Source organism: Dipodomys spectabilis, unplaced genomic scaffold (genome assembly GCF_019054845.1).
Source record: "Dipodomys spectabilis isolate Male_0828 unplaced genomic scaffold, ASM1905484v1 ptg000234l, whole genome shotgun sequence".
In the NCBI taxonomy this organism is placed as follows: Eukaryota; Metazoa; Chordata; class Mammalia; order Rodentia; family Heteromyidae; genus Dipodomys; species Dipodomys spectabilis.
In genome coordinates this window covers 16609361-16630543 of record NW_024870911.1, presented here as the reverse complement: position 1 = coordinate 16630543, position 21183 = coordinate 16609361, and the positions used below count along the sequence as shown (strand labels likewise).

Sequence of the window (21183 nt, the reverse complement as noted above, 5' to 3'; positions counted from 1 at the left end):
TTGTTGAGGTACTCTAGAAAATTCCTAAGAGACCCTGAGGGGTCTGAAAACCACTGCTTCAAAGAAAGCATCAAATCTGACTTCTCTACCCTAAAGCTACAATTCTGAGGAAAGAGGGAGTCTCCAGACCCAATGGGAAAAGAAGGAAGATGCCAATATACTTATGGACTTGCACTAGTAGTTACCAGCAGGACACCTCAGGATCTAGTGGTTTTATGTAATCATGTACCATGTTTTAAAAAAAAACAAAACATGTAAGAGAATGTGAAAGTATAGAACAGGAAGCGAGGTGATACTGAGGGAGTAGCGTTCTCTTTACAAAATGTAAGGAAAATACAATTCATTAGATCAGTAAGAAACAACACATGCACATACACAAACCCTTCACCAGAAGCTTCACACTAACTCCATCCTCCTCTTCTTCCTGCTCCTTGTATTGGCCACATCCCCTTCAGAAAGCCCAGGTTCCCCACAAGAGGCACTGGGCCTGCCCACTCACATCCGCCAAAATGTTGCATGCCAGCGTGGAAGACAAACCAAACTGCACAAATTTAAGCGTGTATTTACTTGATGTATATAGATACCTTTAAATAAAATAAATTCAATGATGAACCTGTGTTGTTGCAAATCATTTTTGGGGGGAATGAGGGTTCATGGGGCTTAAACTCAGGGCCTGAGTGCTTTCCCTGAGCTCTTTTGTTCAAGGCTAATGTCCTGCTACTTTGAGCCACAGGGCCACTTCTGGTTTTCTGATGGCTAATTGGCGATAAGAGTCTCATGGGAGTCAGGCGCTGGTGGCTCACGCCTGTAACCCTAGCTACTCAGGAGGATGAGATCTGAGGATCACGGTTCAAAGCCAGCCTGGGCAGGAAACTCCGTGAGACTCTTATCTCCAATAAGCCACTAGAAAACAGGAAGTAGCACTGTGGCTCAAGTGGTAGAGTGCTTGCCCTGAGCTGAAGAGCTGAGGGACAGTGCCCAAGCCCAGAGTTCAAGCCCTATGACTGACCAAATAAAGAGTCTCATGGGCTTCCTTACCTAGGCTTGCTTTGAACCATGTCAATATACATTGTTTTGCCTCATTAAAGTATGCAATTTTTTTCATATATGTATCCTATTAATCAGTGCACCATTCCACCATTGGTAGGTATTTAAAGTGTTCTCTTCATTTTAACACAACATCTGACCAGTGTCAATTGCTTTCTCTCCAGTGTGTCAACAGTCCCTGCCTGCTTTGCCAACAGCTCAATTCTATGGTACTGAGATCATCTACCACAATCACTTCCAACCCCCACTGCCTTCTCTGCTTATTCCTCCAGGCTTCACAGATGGAGAAAACTGCACAGAAATTGAGACAAATGGCTTGGCATCTGTAGCTCATCCTTGTAATCCTAACTACTCAGAAGGATGAGAGCTGAGGATCACAGGTGTAAGCCAGCCCAGGCAAGAAAGTATGGGAGACTTTTACCTTTAGTTAACCAGCAAAAAGCTGGAAGCAGAGCTTTGGCTTACGTGATAGAGCACCAGCCTTGAGTGAAAAGCTAAGAGCCAATTCTTAGGCCCTGAGTTCAAGCCTCAGTACTGGTACACACACACACACACACACACACACACACACACACACACACACACACACACACACACACACACACACACACACACACACACACACAGAGACTGAAACAACTAAAGATGAAGAACTTGCAAACTCACATGGCCCTTCAGGGCTGTTCCATAGCCCTGTGTATCCCTTCTTAGTTCCCTTTCCTGCTTTCCAAAGGACCTGGCATGAACCCTCACTCCTCAAGATCCCTGCCATCCTTGTCTCTAAGAACAATGTTTGTCTATGTAGAAGGAAAAATTAAAGAGATGATAAGCAAAATTCCCACCTCCCCACCTACACAGTTAACCTATATCTACAAATTCTTTCCCTTTTCCTTCTGACAAATGATGAATCTTCTTTCCTCGGCCTAAAGTAAGCCCCTTTCAGGTACTTAATGGATTAATGAGATTTCTTACATGAAACCCAAGTACTTAAAATAACATGTCAAAAATGTGGGTGATTTGCATCCTCTTCAATTGCCTATCTTGTTTTCTTGCAGATTTCCAGAAACACTGCCAAGTTTCCCATCTACACTTACTTTTACTTTCCTTCCTTGCCCCTTGCTCCTCCCCTCTACCCCTTTTTGACCCAGGGTCTACAATATGTACCCCAAGTCTGGTCTCAAGCTCCAATCCTCCTGCCTCTGCCTCCTAAGTGCTGGAACATAGGCTTCTATCCAAAGCCTGGCTTCTATTTGTACTTCCTTACCTCCCATTGCTCAGCCCACCTCCATCTGGTTCTTATTCTGCACAAAGTGCTTTTCCAAAGGCTGCCTTTTACCAAATAATAATTTCTCTGCTCTTGTCTTGCTTCATCTCTCCCTGTTTCCCACTCCTTCTTTCTTGAAATTCTACTCCTTGGGTTTCTGTGACCAAGCTCCCTTGGTTCCTTGACCTACAGCCTTCCTTGGCTCCTTCACCGGCCACCAGCCCCCTTCCTATCTCCCCCCAGTCCCTCTGTATAGCTCAAGCTGGTTCTGAAACAACCTTGTAATTCTCCTGCTTCAGCCTCACGAGTGCTGGGATTATAGGTGTGAACCTCCACTCCTGGCTATATCAGCCTCTTAAACAATGCTCTATTCTAGAATTCAGCCTTTGTTTCTTTTCTTTTCTTTTTTCTTTTTTCTCTTTCTGGGAGATGCCATTCATACCCTTAGCTTCCCTAACAATCCTTATATCAGTATCCACTTGCTCAAGGCCCCAGCACTCACTTTCAGGTGTCTCGAACAGGTTTCAAACTGAACTCATCTTTTCCCCAACTCTACTCTTTTCCAAGCCATCACTTTCTCTCCTTACTTTAACCAAGAAGCTGAAATTCTCAATATCTCCCTTTCTCAATAAACATAATGAATTTTCTAAATCAATATCGAAGTATATCACTAGATTCAGTCTTCTCCCAATCCATCAGCCACTGCCTTACTTTACCTTCAGTGCATCGATTTTTCCAACAGCCCAGAATGAACGACACTTCTGTAATTATACTAAATAGATTAAAACCACATAGATGGGAACTCTAGTGCCTACCATCTCTAAGTCTTGCTTCTTCCCACTGGTTCTCAGGTTCCAGAATGACTGCAATACTTATACCTCCCACAAACAGAATCATTTTTGCTTGATTCCATGTCTTTGCACACTGATGTCTGCCTGGTTAGCTCTTTAACCTCTGGCCAGAACTCCACCCAGCTTTCCATACCTAGCAGTCTACAAGGTCTGTAGCCACATTCCTTAAAAAAAAAAAAAAGGTTATGGGGCCTGGGTGCTGTCCCTGAGCCTTTTTGTGCACAAAGCTAGCACTCTACAACTGGAGCTACAGCGCCACTTCTGAACTTACCTATTTTTAATGTATTCTTAGGATTTTGTCTCATACACAGCTCTGATATGATCCAATAATGAAGCCAATATTGAAACTTTCTGATTGGCTAGCCCAGTGCCTTTAGACTCCTCCTAAAGGGCAGGAACTCTCTTATCTTCTGGTTCAGAAGGAATGAGCTGCAAAAACAGTATGGGGGGCGTGGCACACCAATGGAGGAAGGGTAAGCAAAGGTAGCCATTATACTCGATGTACATTGTGTAAAAAGTGAAGTACATAACTTGAGGGTAGGGACAGGAGGGAGACAACGGGGGAACCCGATGGAAGAAACATTACCAAGAAACATTATACTCCTAAACCCGACTTAGGATCTGTAACCCCTTTGTACAACTACTTTAATATAATAGTTATTATTAAGAGAACAGAATTGGGGACAAGTGCGCAACAAATACTTCAATAGTTAAATGAAGGAGGGAGGAAGGAGGGAGAGGGAGAGGGAGAAGAGAAAACGCATGAGCGTTTTTTCTGGCTTGGTTACTCAAACTAGGCAAAACCGGAAGGCGGTGACTTGGCAGCCAAAATGTCCCCGACCTGGGGGCGGGTCCAACTGGTCCGGGCCACACCTCCGCCGCCTAGTGGACGGGCTCGAGCCTTGAGCGGCCGCAGGACACGCTCTGGGAACCAAGTTCCCGCATTCCAGCTCCAAGCCAGGTGAGCCCATAAACTGCGCATGCGCGCGGGCTGAGCGCCAGGGGCGGAGCCAGCCTCGCCTCGCCCTACTCGCGCGCCTGCAGGCCAGCCTCCGGTCACGTGACGGCGGCGCAGGTGTGCACCGCTTCCGGGGTCGGGCGCCTGGATCGCAGCCGGCTCCCGCTTCCACTCGATCCGGTGCGCGGGAGACTATGGCGTCCTCTTCGGTCCCGCCAACCACCGCACCATCGGCAACAGGGAGCTCCGGCCCAGGATTTGGCTTCGCCTCCAAAACCAAGAAGAAGCATTTCGTGCAGCAGAAGGTGAAGGTGTTCCGGGCGGCCGACCCGCTGGTGGGCGTGTTCCTGTGGGGCGTAGCCCACTCGGTGAGAACCGGCCCCGGCCCCTGTAGCCCTGCCCCAAACCCTCCGCTCCGGTGCACGGGAGCGTCACTGATCCCAGGTTCCCACATCCCAAAGCCCTTGCGCTGTCACCCCCACCTTCCGAGCTGTCTTGGTCCCTGCCCACCAATCCCCAGAGGGGAAGGTCGTCCCCAGACGATCTCCAGTTAGTAACTTTTCTCTCCCTCTACCCAGTTCCGCCTCCCCTAGACTTGTACCTTCTTCCCTGCCCTCTGAAACCCAGGTCTCGGTTCCTTGACTCCTTCCTGCCAGGACCAGCCTCAGCCTCAGGCTATGGAGACTGGTCGAGTTCATACTTCAGCCCATGGTGGGGAGGGATGGCTCTCTTTGGGGTTGGTGAAGGCCCACGTGAGAGAGTGTGTACGTGAGGGGTTTGGGGTGGGTGGAAGGGATTGTTCACTTTCCACCTTGTTTTTTTTAGCCTCAGTCCTTGACTGTGGAGTCTTGGCTTTGTCTGGGGGAAGCTCCAGGCTTCTTGGACTTTCTAATCCTGCTTGCCCCTTCCTTTCCTCTCCAGAGGTACAGCATTCTGAGAAGCTACCCAACCATAAGCCTAAAGGTTGAACTCACTCAGATCTTCATGCTTACATGCCTTTGGTCTTAACTGCATCCCCCTTGTTGGCTTGAGTGGTGATGTTTAGTATGAGCAGAGAGAAGATTGAGGAACTCTGATCCCAAGGGACACTGCTTCCAAATGGCCTTGGAGTCAAGAAGAGGCCAAGGAGGAGACCTCTTTTTCTAAGGATGACTCTAGTGGAAGAAGCACAGTCATCCTTCCGACCCCTTCACATCTGGAGTGGGAGGGATGCAGGGATTTTGAATGTGACAGGGAATATTTTAATAATCAACGTCCTTGAATTGTTACAGTCATGGCAAACTAATGGAAGTGGAAGGGATGAAGAATGCTGGTGTTTTTTTTTTGTCGAATTCTTAATTTGTCGGTTAGAATGTGATTTGGGGTCTATTGGCTGACTTCGCATTTACAGTGGAGTGGTAATATCTTGTAGTGAATCTCCAGTCTAAGATATTGGTGTGGGTAAGGCTGTTGGAAGTAGGGCTGCCTCTCCATATGTACCTTCCAGGTGACTCATCCACCCTTATTGGAAGCTAAGGGGGGGGGGGTGTCCCTTTGGTAAGTATTGGGGGAATTAACATTTAAAACCTGCCTCAGCTTTGTTAGATATGGATGCTTTAGCTTGAATATACCATCCTCCAGCCAACACATATTGACTTCAAGTGTCTGGAATGGAGAAATTCTTTGAACATATGCCCTAGTGATGATTCAGCTTGCTTAGCAGGTGGTGTGGAGGGGGTAGGAAAAGCTCTGCTGAATTTCAAGCTAGGAATCTCAAGTGGCTTTTTTTTTTTTCCTGGAGGAACATGTTCTGTCCTCCTTTTCTGCTGAGAACAGGAGGAGTTTCATGCACTGCAGCCTGTGAGATTTAGGTTAGACTGCAGTTCATAATCTTTATTTAATGATAAAGTAAAGATAGGCAAGATTTTTCACTTATTTATTTAATAAACAGGACTATTGTGTGCCAAACATTGTGCATCTCTCAGATGTCAGTGATTAGGTCTTAGCCTTTGAAGAATTCACGATCTTGTGTGTGTGTGTGTGTGTGTGTGTGTGTGTGTGTGTGGTGGGACAATTTGCATAAATTGGTGATCAGAGTCATGGGCATATATACTGTTAGGGATAGGTCAGAGGTGCTGTAGAGGTGCTGTAGCAACATCAAGAGGGAAGTACATCTTATTGGGATTCCTAAGCATAGGAGCCCCTTTTCTACCTTGAATTAGCATGCTGTAGGTCGTGATGTCTGAGGTGAGCATGTGATGCCTGCACCTTTTGGGCTGTGGACAGGCTTGACTTTAGGGAACAGACACCTATTGAGCTCTTACTCTTTGATGGTCTGCATTCCCTCTGAGGTCAGCTGTTCCTCCTTTACTTTAAACCCAAACAGATGGACATCTCTGCAGAGAACTGGGTCGTAGTAGTTTGTGAAGACTATCCTTTTAGTAAGGAGAAACCTCTTACGGGGAAAGACATTTTATTCTTCTTGCTGCTGTTGACCCCCCTCAGAGTCCCATTAACTCTTCAGGGCACTTTGAAAATGCCTGCTTTTTAGTTGAGTGTGTACCTTTGTCTTAATCCTGCAGAAGTTGCTTTTTTTTTTTTTTTTTTAGAATTTCTCACAACTTTAAAAATAATCTGAGTTGCTTACAGGGCTTGCCTAATATAAGTGACTGTTGAGAGCATGAAGTTCCATGGGAGTGGGAGTGTGTGAAGTGTGAGAATTGCTTACAGCAGTCCTCCTTGGGAAGCAGAAGGGGTTAGAGATTATCTAACATCCTTTGACTTCAAACATATGCATAGCTAGTGATTTTAAAGAAATGGGGTTTGAATAGTGCTTTCCTGACTCCTGCCCGGACACAATATATAAGAAGGATTCCACACCCTTACTTACTGCCTCTCCATATTTTGGATTGTTAGATAAATGAGCTCAGCCAGGTGCCTCCCCCAGTGATGCTGCTGCCAGATGACTTTAAGGCCAGCTCCAAGATCAAGGTCAACAATCACCTTTTCCATAGGTAAGTGAGGATCCTTGCCCTTCCCTAGGGGGGGAAAAAGAATTAAAAGTTAAGGATAGGGCTGGAAATGTGGCTTATTGGTAGAGTGCTTGCCTAGCATGCATGAAACCCTGGATTTGATTCCTCAGTACCACATACACAGAAAAAGCCGGAGATGGCCCTATGGCTCAAGTGGTAGAATACTAGCCTTGAGCAAAAGAAGCTCAGGGACAGTTCCCAAGCCCTGAGTTCAAGCCCTAGGACTGGCTCCCCCCAACCCCCCCCAAAAAATATTAAGAGTAGCTGGGTGCCAGTGGCTCACACCTGTAATCCTAGCTACTCAGGGGGCTGAGATCTGAGGATCACAGTTCATAGCCATCCCGAGGAGGAAGGTCCCTGAGTCGCTTATCTCCAATAAACTACCAGAAAACCAGAAGTGGCACTGTGGCTCAAAGTGGTAGAGCACTAGCTTTGAGCTGAAGAGCTCAGGGACAGTGCCCAGACCCAGAGTTCAAACCCATGACTGATGAAAAAAAAGTTAAGAAGTTGGCTCCATTGGTAGACTAATAGCTAGTGAGCCAAAGCATTAGATACTGAGTTCAATTCCCAGTCTCCCACCTAAAAAAAAAAAAAAAAAAAGATTAAACTGAAGATTTTAGATTTAGGAGCCTAACTTAAAAGTTGTATGGTTTAACATCCTTCCTAATGCATAAATTCAGTTTTGTATAAAGACAGCATTGAAATAATTTCTGATATTGTCATACTGCTATATGTGCTAATTTTCTCTCCTCTAGTCTGGCAGTTCCTCAAGTAGATATGTTTAGATGCCATTGCCATTAGCTTCTGGTAGGGATGCCCTGAAAGAAATACTGGAATACTCTAAGACCTGCTATTTCAGAAGATGCCATTCAAAACAGTGGTAACTATTGTCACTTCTGTGTGTGTGTGTGTGTGTGTGTGTGTGTGTGTGTGTGTGTGTGTGTGTGTGTGTGTGTTAGAGAGAGAGAGAAAGAAAGAATGAGAGAATGAGAAAGAGAAAGAGAGATGATTCTTGGCTTGAATTCAGGGCCTGGGGGCTGTCCCTGACCTTTTTTGCTCAAAGTGAGTGCTCTACCACTTGAGCCACAGCTCCATTTCCAACTTTTTGGTAGTTAATTGGAGATAAGAGTCTCACAGACTTTCCTGCCGTGACTGGCTTCAAACTGTGATCCCAGCCTTCTAAGTGGGATTATGGGCTTAAATCACAGTGCCCAGCTATTGCCAACTTTTGAATGTCTCCAACTGGCTTGAGGTTTGAGAAATGCTGCAGTTTGCATGGACAGGAGAGCCTTGCTGTACATAATCAGCTGTGTGGCAGACAGGCTACCTAATTTCACTGAGATATAATGTAGCCTTCTCTAAAATGGAAACAGTATGTTTTAAAGTACCTCACAGAGCTTTATGGGAAGCAAATGAGGTAGGAAGTATAAAGGTGCTTTATAAACTGTCAAGCCTCATACAAATGTAAAATGAAACTGTTACTTTGTTGTCTTGCTTTAAAAACTTGTATTTCAGAGAAAATCTGCCCAGTCATTTCAAGTTTAAAGAGTATTGTCCCCAAGTCTTCAGGAACCTCCGTGATCGATTTGGCATTGATGACCAGGATTACTTGGTATGGGTCTATTATGGGGTGAGGGGTAGACCCTGGCAATTTAGGAGTCCATTGGGGTAATCATGTTTGGAGAAGTGAAAGCTAAAGCAAATATGATTCTTTATCCCTCTGAGTTCACAGCATCTTAAAAAATTTAATGAAGCTAACAAAGCTGTCCTTGAGAAGATAAAGATACATTAGGAATTTTGCATTATGTTTCATTCAGTTTGTATGTGGACCCCAAGAATTTTGCATTGTGTTTCATTCCGTTTGTATGTGGACCCCAATTACGAAGCTCTGCTTAATCTCATCCCCCACCTTCCTCATCCTCATCCACCTTCAGAGACATTTGGTTTGTCATTATCCTATTACTTGTACTTCTATAAAAGGAGATAGGAAAAGAGCTTCTAGCCTGTTATTTGTCTCCAGGTATCCCTTACCCGAAGCCCCCCAAGTGAAAGTGAAGGCAGTGATGGCCGATTCCTTATCTCCTATGACCGGACTCTGGTCATCAAGGAAGTATCCAGTGAGGACATTGCTGACATGCATAGTAACCTGTCCAACTACCACCAGGTCAGTCCTCTCAGACTCATTCTTTCCTCTCCGTAGCTCAGCTGCTAGAACCCCCAAAGAGACTTTTTCTCTCCCTACAATCTATTTTCTCCTTCCAGAAACACTTAATATCATGTTTTGTCTTTTTAAAAAAACTAGGCATTTCAGAGAGAAAAGGGGGGCCTCTGCACACTTATTTGTGTCTAACAGAAGAATTTGATTGGTCACTTTCCATTTGGTACTTACTAAAATCATTGTGGATTTATACATAAAGGGCACATGTGTAGCAAAATATAAAGTGTAGATTAAGTCAGAATTAGAGGAAGCATTATCATCAGCTACACTGCAGATAGGAGTAATAATTTGCAGAGAGAAGAAAACCGGCACAAAGGCATAATTAAGATAGCTTGCAAGGGAGAATCCATTGTTACAGCTAGCCCTATATAGGATTAATGAAGCTTTTCTGTCTGATCATCTGAACTTAGAATGTAGAGTATATGGAATGTTTTGGTGATAAAAGCATTCTTCCTGAGATGTCTTTCAACTAAAGGAAATTCTCACCAAAATCAATGAATAAGGAATAAATGGAAGACAGATAAGTAAGGCATGGTGGTGTATGTGTATAATCCCAGCACTTGGGAGACTATAAAGAAGGAGGATTGTAAATTCATGACCAGCCTGGGGTATATAGCAAGATCCTACCTACTTGCCCATCTTCTCCCCCTCCCCCCCCCCAATAAAAGCAAAACAAACCCTCTAAAATGAATTGGCTTATTTGGCAAACATTTAATGGCTGTCATAGTATTAAGCAGTAGAGAAATGGGTGAATGGGATGGTTATGGCCCTTGAGGATCTCTTGGTTTAGACTGGCAGTAAACCAGCATTAGCACACAGAAGATGTATGCAGTAGTATATACAGAATGCTCTAGGGGGACTGGGAAGCTGGCTCAGTGGTAGAGTGCTTGCCTCACATGTATGAGGCCCTGGGTTTGATCTCTCAGCACCACATAAACAAAAAAAGCTGGAAGTGGTGCTGTGGTTCAAATGGTAGAGTGCTAGCCTTAAGCTGAAGAGCTGAGGAACAGTGGCCAGGCCCAGAGTTCAAGCTCCATGACTGACAAAAAACAAACAACAACAAAAAAAACCCCAGAATGCTGTAAGGATACGGAGAAGGTATCATCCTAACTCATATGGGCAAAGAGGAGTATTTGGGAGACTTTTGAAAAGAGTTTCTTGGAGGTGGAATCATAGAAATTGATCTTTTTTTAAAAAAGAATTATTCTAGAGAGAGAGAGTTGCTGGGAATCAACACTCAAGGCTTCTTACTTGCTAAGCATGCACTATACCACTGAGTGGCATCCTCATCTCAGGATGAATTCTTGAGTGACTAGTAGAGGTTAACTATTGGCAAGGAGAAAAGGAACATTCTAGGCAAAGAAAAATAGCACTTGTAAAGGCATGGAGCCATGAGAAAGTTTGATCAAGGAACCGCAGGATATTCAGTGTGGCTGCAACATGGTATTGTGGAAAAATAGAAGCTACATTGTAAAGGAGCTTCTAAGCTACACAGAGAAGTTTGGCATTTTTCCTGAAGGTTGTTTGCAGGAAAGTTAGGTAGTGAATGTGTGTGTACCCGTGTGTGTATGTATCTCTTTGGGACAGCTTGTTGAAAGAATGGATTGTAGAAGGGAATAGTGAGTGATTTTAATAGCCTAGGTGAGAGTGATTAAGGCCTAATGATGGCAGTGGGCGCAGAAAGGAAAACTTAGTAATGGTTGTGGAAGTTAAAGGAAAGGAGCCACCATTTACCAACAGTGGTGAAACAGAAAGAAGAGTAGGGTTTGTTTTTTGAGGAAGATAGTTCTAATTTGGATACAGTGAAGTTTTAGGCCTTGAATGAGTTACCGAGGTACTGTGATGGGAGCTAAGAATAAATGTTTTTTTTTTTCTTTCCCCCTGTTGTGTTGTTTTGTTTGTTTTTATGCCAGTATCAGTGCTTGAACTAAGGAGCTTGTACTTGCTCACAGCTGGCACTTTACCACCTGTGCTCAGCTAAGAGCATTTTAAGGAGAGTCTGTCTGTTCAGCAGGATTAAGTGCCACATGGTTGAAATAGGATAATGACTAGACTGTCTATTAGATTTGACAGTTAAAGGATTTGGGAGGGATTTCAGAGGCAAAATAAGGACACAAATCTGATTTCAATGATGAGGTAAGGATGAGAGATAGGAAATGGATTGATTACTTACTGATGGTTTTTCTTAAAAAGCTAGCTTTGAAGAGAAATGGGCAGTAACAGAAAGAAATAGTAAGCCTTAAAAGAGGAACTGGAGCCAGGGACCAGTGGCTTGTACCTACAGTCCTGACTACTTAGTAGGCTGAGATCTGAGGATCATCATTCAACACCAGCCTGGACAGAAAGTCTCTGAGACTCTTCTCTTCATTTAACTAGCAAAATCCAGAAGTGGAGCTATGGCTCAAGTGGTAGAGTGCCAACCCTGAGGGACAGCAGGCCCTGAGTTCAAGCTCTAGTACCAAGACACACACAGACACACAAGGAGAGAGAAAGTGGTAGATTTTTTTGTTTTTGTGGTGCTGGGGATTGAACCCAGAGTCTCATGCATTCTGGGTAAAGGTATACCATTGAGCTACATCTTTATCACTAATATAAGAATTTGGGTAATTGGGTTTTTTTGGTTTTGTTTTTGGTCCGGTTGTGGGGCCTGAACTCTGGGCCTAGGCGCTGTCCCTCAGCTCTTCAGCTCAAGGCTAGCACTCTACCACTTGAGACATAGCGCCATTTCCAACTTTTTTCGTTTTGCTTATGTGGTGCTGAGGAATTGAACCCAGGGCCTCAGGCATGCAAGGCAAGCGCTCTACCACTGAGCCACCTTCCCAGCCTGGTAATTGGGGTTTTTTTTGTGCTGGTTCTGGAGCTTGAACTCAGGGCCTAGTGTTGCCCTGAACTGCTTTTACTCAAAGTTAATGCTATACCACTTAGTCACAGCTCCATTTCTGGATTTTTGGTAGTTTATTGTAGATAATAGTCTCACGAACTTTTCTTGCCTGGGCTGGCTTGGATCCTCAGATCTCAGCCTCCTGACTAGCTAGGATTACAGGCATGAGCCACTGGCTCGTGTGTGTGTGTGTGTGTGTGTGTGTGTGTGTGTGTGTGTGTGTGTGTGTGTGTGTGTGTGTGTGTGTGTGTGTGTAGCTCAGGGCCTGGGTGCTTTCCTGAGCTCCTTTTGGTCCTTTGGATTACAGGCATGAGCCACTGGCGCGCGTGTGTATGTGTGTGTGTGTGTGTGTGTGTGTGTGTGTGTGTGTGTGTGTAGCTCAGGGCCTGGGTGCTTTCCTGAGCTCCTTTTGGTCCTTTGGATTACAGGCATGAGCCACTGGCGTGCGTGTGTGTGTGTGTGTGTGTGTGTGTGTGTAGCTCAGGGCCTGGGTGCTTTCCTGAGCTCCTTTTGGTCCTTTGGATTACAGGCATGAGCCACTGGCGCGCGTGTGTATGTGTGTGTGTGTGTGTGTGTGTGTGTGTGTGTGTGTGTGTGTAGCTCAGGGCCTGGGTGCTTTCCTGAGCTCCTTTTGGTCCTTTGGATTACAGGCATGAGCCACTGGCGCGCGTGTGTATGTGTGTGTGTGTGTGTGTGTGTGTGTGTGTGTGTGTGTGTGTAGCTCAGGGCCTGGGTGCTTTCCTGAGCTCCTTTTGGTCCTTTGGATTACAGGCATGAGCCACTGGCGTGTGTGTGTGTGTGTGTGTGTGTGTGTGTGTGTGTGTGTGTGTGTGTGTGTGTGTGTTGGATTACAGGCATGAGCCACTGGCGTGTGTGTGTGTGTGTGTGTGTGTGTGTGTGTGTGTGTGTGTGTGTTTGTGTGTGTGTGTATATATGTGTGTGTATCAGGGCCTGGGTGCTTTCCTGAGCTCCTTTTGCTCCAGGCTAGTGCTCTACCACTTTGAGCCACAGCTCTATTTCTGATAGTTAGAGATAAGAGTTAGAAGTAAGAGTTTCAAGGCCTTTCCCGCTCAGGCTAGCTTTGAACCTCTATGCTGAGATCTCAGCCTCCTGAGTAGTTAGAATTACAGGCATGAGCTACCAATGCCCAGCTTTTTTGAATTTTTTAAGGCAAGGTTTCACTATATGTCCCAGACTTGCCAGGAACTTGTTGTATAGCCCAGACTGAGCTCAAACTCATGCTTCTTCCGCCTCCAGAGTGCTGTGCTAGGCATGTGCCACCATACCTGAATGAGGAATTATTTCTTAAGAATAAAATTGCAAGCCATCTTTTTTTTTCCCCAGAAGAACTAAGGATTAAGCCTTACCACTTGAGCTATGCCTCAGTCTTTGTGTTTTTAGACAAGGTCTTAAGATTACCTTTGCTTGCATTGGCTTTGAACTCAAGCTCCTCCTGCCTTTTCTTCTAAGTAGCTGAGGTTATAGGCATGTACCACCATACCTGCCTCCAAATTGCAAGCCATCTTGGCAGGCGTTTTTATTACAGGAATCTAACCCACCAAGAAATACTGGACTAGTAAAATCATGTTACTGACAAACAGATGTAAGTTCAAATTCTGCTTCTGGGACCACTTGCATAACAAAAAGGGCATAAAATGAGGGTAATAATACTACCTTCATCATCTTAAAGAATGATAACAGTGAAATTAGAATAGGCACTTTTTTGTGTGGTACTTTTTTTTTTTTTTGCCAGTCCTGACGCTTGAACTCAGGGTCTTTCTGGGCTCTGTACCTGAGCTGCTCTGTGGTCAAGGCTGGTGCTCTACCACTTGAGCCACAGCACCACTTCCTGCTTTTTCTGGTTATGTAGTACTGATTAAATCAAACCTGGGGCTTCATGCATGCTAGGCAAGCACTCTACCACTAAGCCACATGCCCAGCTTGGTATTTGGTTTGAACTCAGGCTCTTGTGCTTGCTTACCGGGCACTCTACCACTTATCCAGCCCTTTTTGCTTTCACTGTTTTTGTTTGTTTGTTTTTTTGGGTCCAGTTGTGGGCCTGAACTCTGGGCCTGGGTGCTGTCCCTCAGCTCTTCAGCTTAAGGCTAGCGTTCTACCACTTGAGCCACAGCGCCACTCCCTGCTTTTTTTTTTTTCTGCTTATGTGGTGCTGAGGAATTGAACCCAGGGCCTCATGCATGCAAGGCAAGCGCTCTACCACTGAGCCACCTTCCCAGCCTCCTGCTTTCACTATTTTATTATGTTTATTTTTTTGTGTGTGTGCCAGTGCTAGGGTTTGAACTCAGAGCCTGGGCACTGTCTCTGCACTTTTTTGCTCAAGCCTAGTGCTCTTGAGCCACAGGTCTACTTCCAGCTTTTTGATGATTAACTGGAGATAATCTCATAGGCTTTTCTGTCCAGGCTGGCTTTGAACCATGACCCTCAGATTCCAGTCACCTGAGTAGTTACGATTACAGATGCAAGACACTAGTGCCTGGCACTTACTTTAAATTGTTATTTTCTGGCAGTGCTGGTGCTAAACTCTGGGCCTCAGGCTTCCTAGACAGAAGTTGAACCGCTTGAGCCATGCCTATAGTCTCCTGTTTTCATTGGTTATCTTCATGGTCTTGATTTATAATTAGGCTGGCCTGGGCTGTGATCCTTCTATTTATGCTTCCCTGTGTCACTGGGGATGAACAACAGGCCTGCCCCACTGTATCCAGCCATCGTGCTTCTTCTGTAGCTGGGATAGCAGGCATGTGCACTTTACCCAGCCATTGAGTAAGAGAGAGTTTGTAAACTTCTTTTTGCCTGAACTGGCCTTGATCTGTGATTCTCCTGATCTCTACCTCCCAAGTAGCTAGGATTACAGGCTTGAGCTACTGTACCTGGCTACTTTCATTTTTCTAATAGGCTCTTACTTTTTGCCCAGGACGGCCTGAACCCTGATCCTCCTATTTATGCTTCCTGAGTACCTGGGATTACAGGTTCGTGCTATCATGCCTAGCTTTTTATTGATTCAGATGGGGTCTTGCAAACATTTCCTGGCCTGGGCTGGCCTGGAGCCACAATCCTCCCTCTTGTCTTCTTGAGTAGTTAGGATTATAAATGAGAGCCACCTTGCCTAACTGTGAGAAAGCACTTTAAAATTTAAAGACATTATAGAAATGCAAGAAATCAGAGAAGATAGGGCTCCAAAAGCTGCAGATAACTAGGAACACCAATAAGAAATTTCTACCAGTTTTTTTTTTTTTTTTTGGTGCCAATTTTGGAGCATGAACTCAAAGCCTTGCTATCTTACTCAGCTTCTTTGCTCAGGGCTGGTGCTTTATCACTTGAACCATGCCTCCACTCTGATATTTTGCTGATGAATTGGAGATAGAGTCTGGAAGACTTTTCTGTCCAGACTGGCTTTGAACCTTGGTCTTCTAGGTCTCAAACTCCTGAGTAGCTAGGATTGCAGTTATGAGCTACTCGAAGTTTTCTGCTTCACCGCAGAATGGTAGAATTTGGATTCCCATCCCTGGGCTGTTTGTCTATCTGCTGCTTAGCCTGTTCTTATTCCTCCTTTCTTTTCTAGTACATTGTGAAGTGCCATGGCAATACACTACTGCCCCAGTTCCTGGGGATGTACCGAGTCAGTGTGGAGAATGAAGATAGCTACATGCTCGTGATGCGTAATATGTTTAGCCACAGGCTTCCTGTGCACAGAAAGTATGATCTCAAGGTAAGAGGAAACAGGATAGATTGGGTTTAGGGAGAGACTGCTGAACGCCTGTGAATAGGAATGGGCCTGGGAGGGCAAGGACAGTTCCTTTCAATAGAAAGAAGCCTCTGGGTTTTGAGTATTGATCATAGGAACTGAGTTCTGCCTATTCTTTTAGCCACTTCTGCTGACTTGGTCTTTGGGTCTCTCCACAGGGTTCTCTAGTGTCCCGGGAAGCCAGCGATAAGGAAAAGGTGATTCTCATTTTAGGTGATAGGGTCGGGGAGCAGGGGATGGATAAAAGGGACCTTAGGAAAAAGAGTTCATTCTCATAATGGGTAAGACTCACTTGCTGTTCATTTCATCTTAAACTACTGAAAATTTCTGCTGATCCAAGAATGGGTGGAAGGGGCAGTGGGATTTAGGGTGGGTGGAGATGCAGGCCATAATAGCCAAGTGATCAACCCTCGACTTCCCATTCTGGGTCCTTTGTATTCAGGCAGCTATTTTTGCTGAAGAAGGAAGAAAAGTCTGCATGAAGGTTGTTGACTGAAAACTGAGTGGAAAAGCAGTGGGATGTAATGTGGGTTTCAGCTTCATGACTGAGTCTAGGCAAGCTTCAGTGTGGAGCCAAGCAGAGTGACTATAAGACTGATCTCTTGGGGCTGGGAAGGTGGCTCAGTGGTGGAGTGCTTGCCTTGCATGCATGAGGCCCTGGGTTCGATTCCTCAGCACTACATAAGCAGAAAAAAGCCAGAAGTGGCTATGTGGCTCAAGTTGTAGAGTACTTGCCTTGAGCTGAAGAGCTGAGGGACAGTTCCCAGGCCCAGAGTTCAGCCCCCATGACTGACAAAGAAAAAAGACTGATCTCTTTCTACGACCAATGAGATAGAGCCCTGGGCAAGAGGCAAGGTTCTCCATTGAAACCTTGAAGAAGGAATATATTCCCAAGCACCCCTTTCTCTACTCTAGGTTAAAGAATTACCCACCCTCAAGGACATGGACTTCCTCAACAAGAATCAGAAAGTGTATATTGGTGAAGAGGAAAAGAAAGTATTTCTGGAGAAGCTAAAGCGAGATGTGGAGGTGATGACTGCAATGCTTGGAAATGCCTTGTTTTATTTATTTTGCCTTTTCTGATTATCTCTCCATTCACAATTGGAAGGAGCTCCATCCCCTTATTCTTTAGGTCTTCTGCATGGGGTAGGGGGAGGGGCGGGTTGAGTATGAGACAGGAAGAACCTCTGGTGGTGACTCCTAAGAGGCTGAAATGCGTGCAGAGTAAACTTAGACCCCAGGGCATTGCAGTATTACAGGGCAGAGTATATCACAACACCTCATTTTTTATACTTTCTTTCTCTTCTGGAGGGACCAGAAATTCAAGGGTAGACATAAGGGGTGGTACCTGAGAGTAGGGAGGGAGAGCTGGGGTGTATGATTTTGTCAATGGTTCTCAGTTTCTAGTACAGCTGAAGATAATGGACTACAGCCTTCTGCTAGGCATCCACGACATCATCCGGGGCTCTGAGCCAGAAGAGGAGGGGCTTCCACGAGAGGATGACTCAGAATGGGATGGGGATTGTAACCTGGCTGGACCTCCTTCTCTGGTGGGTTCCTATGGCACCTCTCCTGAGGGTATCGGAGGCTACATCCATTCCCACAGACCACTGGGCCCTGGAGAGTTTGAGTCTTTCATAGATGTCTACGCCATCCGGAGTGCAGAGGGTAAGAGAGCTTGGATATTCCAAAGATGAAGGGGAAAATGCCTTTAGGGGTCAGAAACTAGGTGGTGGGTGGAGAGACTGCTTAGCTTTTCCAAACAAAACTCACTGGTTCCTGGGGAAGAGGAATTGGGACTATACCTGCTCTTCATGGTTGGTTTCAATCCCCAGGAGCCCCCCAAAAGGAAGTGTATTTCATGGGCCTCATTGACATCCTGACACAATATGATGCCAAGAAGAAAGCAGCTCATGCAGCCAAAACTGTCAAGCATGGGGTAAGAATTCCCCAAGACTTGTCCTCTCCTGTCTCTACTATTCCCTGGGAAGAGAGAGCCCCTGTGTCAGAGCAATGGGGTGGCAGAAGGAGAGAAATGGGCAAAATGGATAGCAGGATGGGGAATAGGAAGGGTACTGGAGTGCCTGACATTGTTCTGTACTTCTTTCACAGGCAGGAGCAGAGATTTCTACTGTCCATCCTGAGCAGTATGCTAAGCGATTCCTGGATTTTATTACCAACATCTTTGCCTAAGAGCCCACCTAACCATGATGATTGCTGCTTTATGGTCAAGGTGGCAGGGTTCTGAGAGGCTTGGGGGAACTGTGGGTATTATGGCCGTTACTACTACTTTTTCTCCTCTGCTAAATTCAGGCTGCAGGCTCCTTCCATACAGATAACTCCATCTTGTTGAATAGGCTCTTCCTGGCTCTCAGAAATATTGTCCTTTCTCTCCTTTTTACTTTTCTGCCTCTCTCCCTCTCCCCACCATGCCCTCTTGCTTCATTAGAGTGTTACTACTAACTCTCTCCCAAGTGCCTTGATCTTTGTAAAATCTCCTATTGTTTCTATAAAATAGGAGGAGCTGGGGGCAGGGGTTTGTTTGCTATCTTCAGGACTCCCAGAGGACTGGACAATGGACCAGCTCAAGCAACTGTTCTGGATGCTTTGCTGTGTGGGATGAACTAAGAGTGTTGGAATGTTGCTGGTGACTTTCTAGAACTCACTGAGTCATGCCTCCCTCCTGGTAGGCTCTAGGATGGAGGACTTTGAGGTTACTAAGATGTGGGTGCAGGCATGCACACAAATTGGACCGTTCCACATATATATAGGTGGGGTAGAGAGTGGTCAGCAGGCTGACACGTCAGAGGAGGGACCTGAGACTACTGTGACGACGCAGGGAATTGGAAATGGTCTGTGTCAAGGATCAACTGACTATTCTCCCATCTTGTCTCCCATCCCACTTCCACCTAGCTGCGCTTCTGGCACAGGAGTCCAGAGAGAGCCAGAAGTGTTTGAGCCTGGGTAAAGGTGCCCGACTACTATGCTTCCCAGACCCTAGTACCCTTGCTGGGGCTGGAACCTTTCAGTGGGGACATGGACAGTTTTGGATGGTGGAATGAAGGTTCATTCCCCATGTTAAATTTCTTCTTCCTGTCTAGCCATCCCCAAGATTATTTCTGGCAGAAGGGACTATCCCTACCTGAGTCAGTTCTGGTAATTTCAAGAGAACAGAGGTCTAGAGTGTGGGAACCTCATCATCACCTGGGTGTGCCCACCCAGCACACTTCTTTCCCAAACCCTTTTCCCCTGAACTGTTATCATGCTGTTCTCTTCTGTCCCATCCTCTACTGTTACTGTGTCTCCCAGGGGACAGATGGCCTTCTTTGTCATCTTCACTCTCCACCCCCAGAGAGGAGTCAGAGCCATAACTCAAATCACCCGGCCCCCCTCCAAAGATAGCTGAGTTGATGCATGATCTTCTCAGTTGCAGAGGACTCTTGAGATGAAATAGATTGTCCTCTTCTCCTTCCCAATGCCTTTAGGGCTTAAGATACCCATTTTTACTCGCCTCCCCCCATTCCTCTGATGCTTCCACGATTTTTTCCCATAAAGCTGGCCAGTGGAGATGCAGTGCTGCTTTGTTTTCTATCTGGTCAGACTCTCTGGTCTCACAAGACTTCATGAGGGCCATAGGAAGATGCTCTCTCTTCATCTCTGCTCCAAAGGAAGTAGGAAGAGGGATCCTGATCAGTTGGAGCCCCTGCAATATCTTCCTGTCAGGGGCCTGCTGGATCTTTTCTATTCCCATCATCTCCCTTCTCCCCCCTCTCCACCCCATTGTTGAATGCAATAAAGCTCTGTGACACCAGCAGCCATTTCTCTAGAACCGGGTTCTCTGACCATGAGGCTAATATATCATGGGCAGTATTGTCAACTTCATTTATTGTTTCTGTTTTATTAATAAAAAAAGATCTTGTGTATTTGCCCCCATTTATCACAATACAAAAATAAATTATTCAGTTTCCTTCACATAAATGCCTTTTTTTTTTTCCTCCTTACATACTTTTCTGGGGAATCCTGTGCTTAGAGGGGCCAACAGGAATTCTGGTCTTCAGAGTGCTGGGCCCCTAACTTAGGATGTAGATGTCTTAAGATGGTTGTGGATTTAAATAGTAGTGAGGAGTAGACATAGAAACAGAAAGCATTAAGCCAGGTTTTGGTCGTACATGCCTATAAATCCAGCACTCCGCAGCAGCAGGATTGGCAGTTAAATGGCATCTTGGGTTACAAAGTTGTGACCCTATCTCCAAACAAAAAATGGTTTGATTTTGTGTGAATTCAGTAGTGTTGGGGGCAGGTAGTAGGATGATGTACTCACCTCCCCCCAGGGCTGTGGGCGCCTCAGCCCACCAGCTAAGTGACAAGGAAGTGTTTCCCCAGGCTTCCTGGGAAAGCTGTCCTCTGTTGGAGGACAGGAAGAGTACAGCAGGGTCCTGGGAAAATGAAGTGTGCAGCCCTCCAGTGCAGAAGGGGAGTGGAAGGGGGTGGTTGCCTAGAGGTTGTGGCCAGTCTGGGAGATTTGATGTGCCTTGGCTGAGGTCTTCTTGGCTGGAAAAACCTGGTTTCATGTGGCCCTGGGGAAGTGAGTTGGACTGGGGGCGGAGACTGCTCTGATGTGGGAAGCAGAGCAGAGCAGCAGCTTTTTTTCCCCCCTTTGAGAATTTTTAACTCTATTTGAACCATACCCTTGACACCACTACCCCCAAAATAAAACATTTTAAAAGGACCTGTTTATTTCTGCACCAGCCTCAATGTCCCTATTTGTGAAAAGAGGGGGGGAAAAGTCAATGGCACTTGGCAGTACCTATCTGCTAACAGGCTTGGGGGGGGGGGGGGGTTACAGAAAGTAGCAAGGTAGAAGAGGCAAGAGATGAGGGAGGGGATGGAAATCGTTTAGTAGTGGGATTTTTCTGAATAGTTCCAGTGCCTTTCTTTTTACAATGATTTTTACCATCCCACCTTGTTCCTCAAAAGTCTTCACAGCATAAGGATTTCAAATAATTGCGCTCCCCTCCAGATCACCATATGCCCACCGACACTGCGCCCACCCACTCACCCACCCATCCACACCACTCCCAAGAGCTGGCTGGGAGAGAAAAGGGAGAGGGCTCCTCCAGGCGGGGGTGGGGGGGTGGCGTCTCGAGAGGGATTTAACCTCCTACCCTCGGTTTGCATGACGCCACCCCC

The 21183-nt window shown here is 45.8% G+C and overlaps 1 protein-coding gene across 2 annotated transcripts; it reads left to right on the top strand.

Annotated features, from left to right (window-relative positions):
• Positions 1 to 4205: 4205 nt before the first annotated feature.
• Pip4k2c (phosphatidylinositol-5-phosphate 4-kinase type 2 gamma) lies at positions 4206 to 19919 on the top strand. 2 transcript variants are annotated; one of them, XM_042699162.1, is made up of 11 exons: positions 4222 to 4488; positions 7016 to 7113; positions 8647 to 8743; positions 9152 to 9295; positions 15811 to 15957; positions 16152 to 16190; positions 16909 to 17022; positions 17394 to 17661; positions 17829 to 17932; positions 18106 to 18226; positions 18684 to 19919. In XM_042699162.1, the coding sequence occupies exons 1-10, from the start codon at positions 4315 to 4317 to the stop codon at positions 18184 to 18186; spliced, it is 1266 nt and encodes a 421-aa protein (XP_042555096.1). In that variant the 5' UTR covers positions 4222 to 4314; the 3' UTR covers positions 18187 to 18226; positions 18684 to 19919. The 2 variants fall into 2 exon arrangements, with proteins under 2 accessions (XP_042555095.1, XP_042555096.1); XM_042699161.1 differs by having other exon boundaries at positions 4206 to 4488; positions 18106 to 19919.
• Positions 19920 to 21183: the final 1264 nt, after the last annotated feature.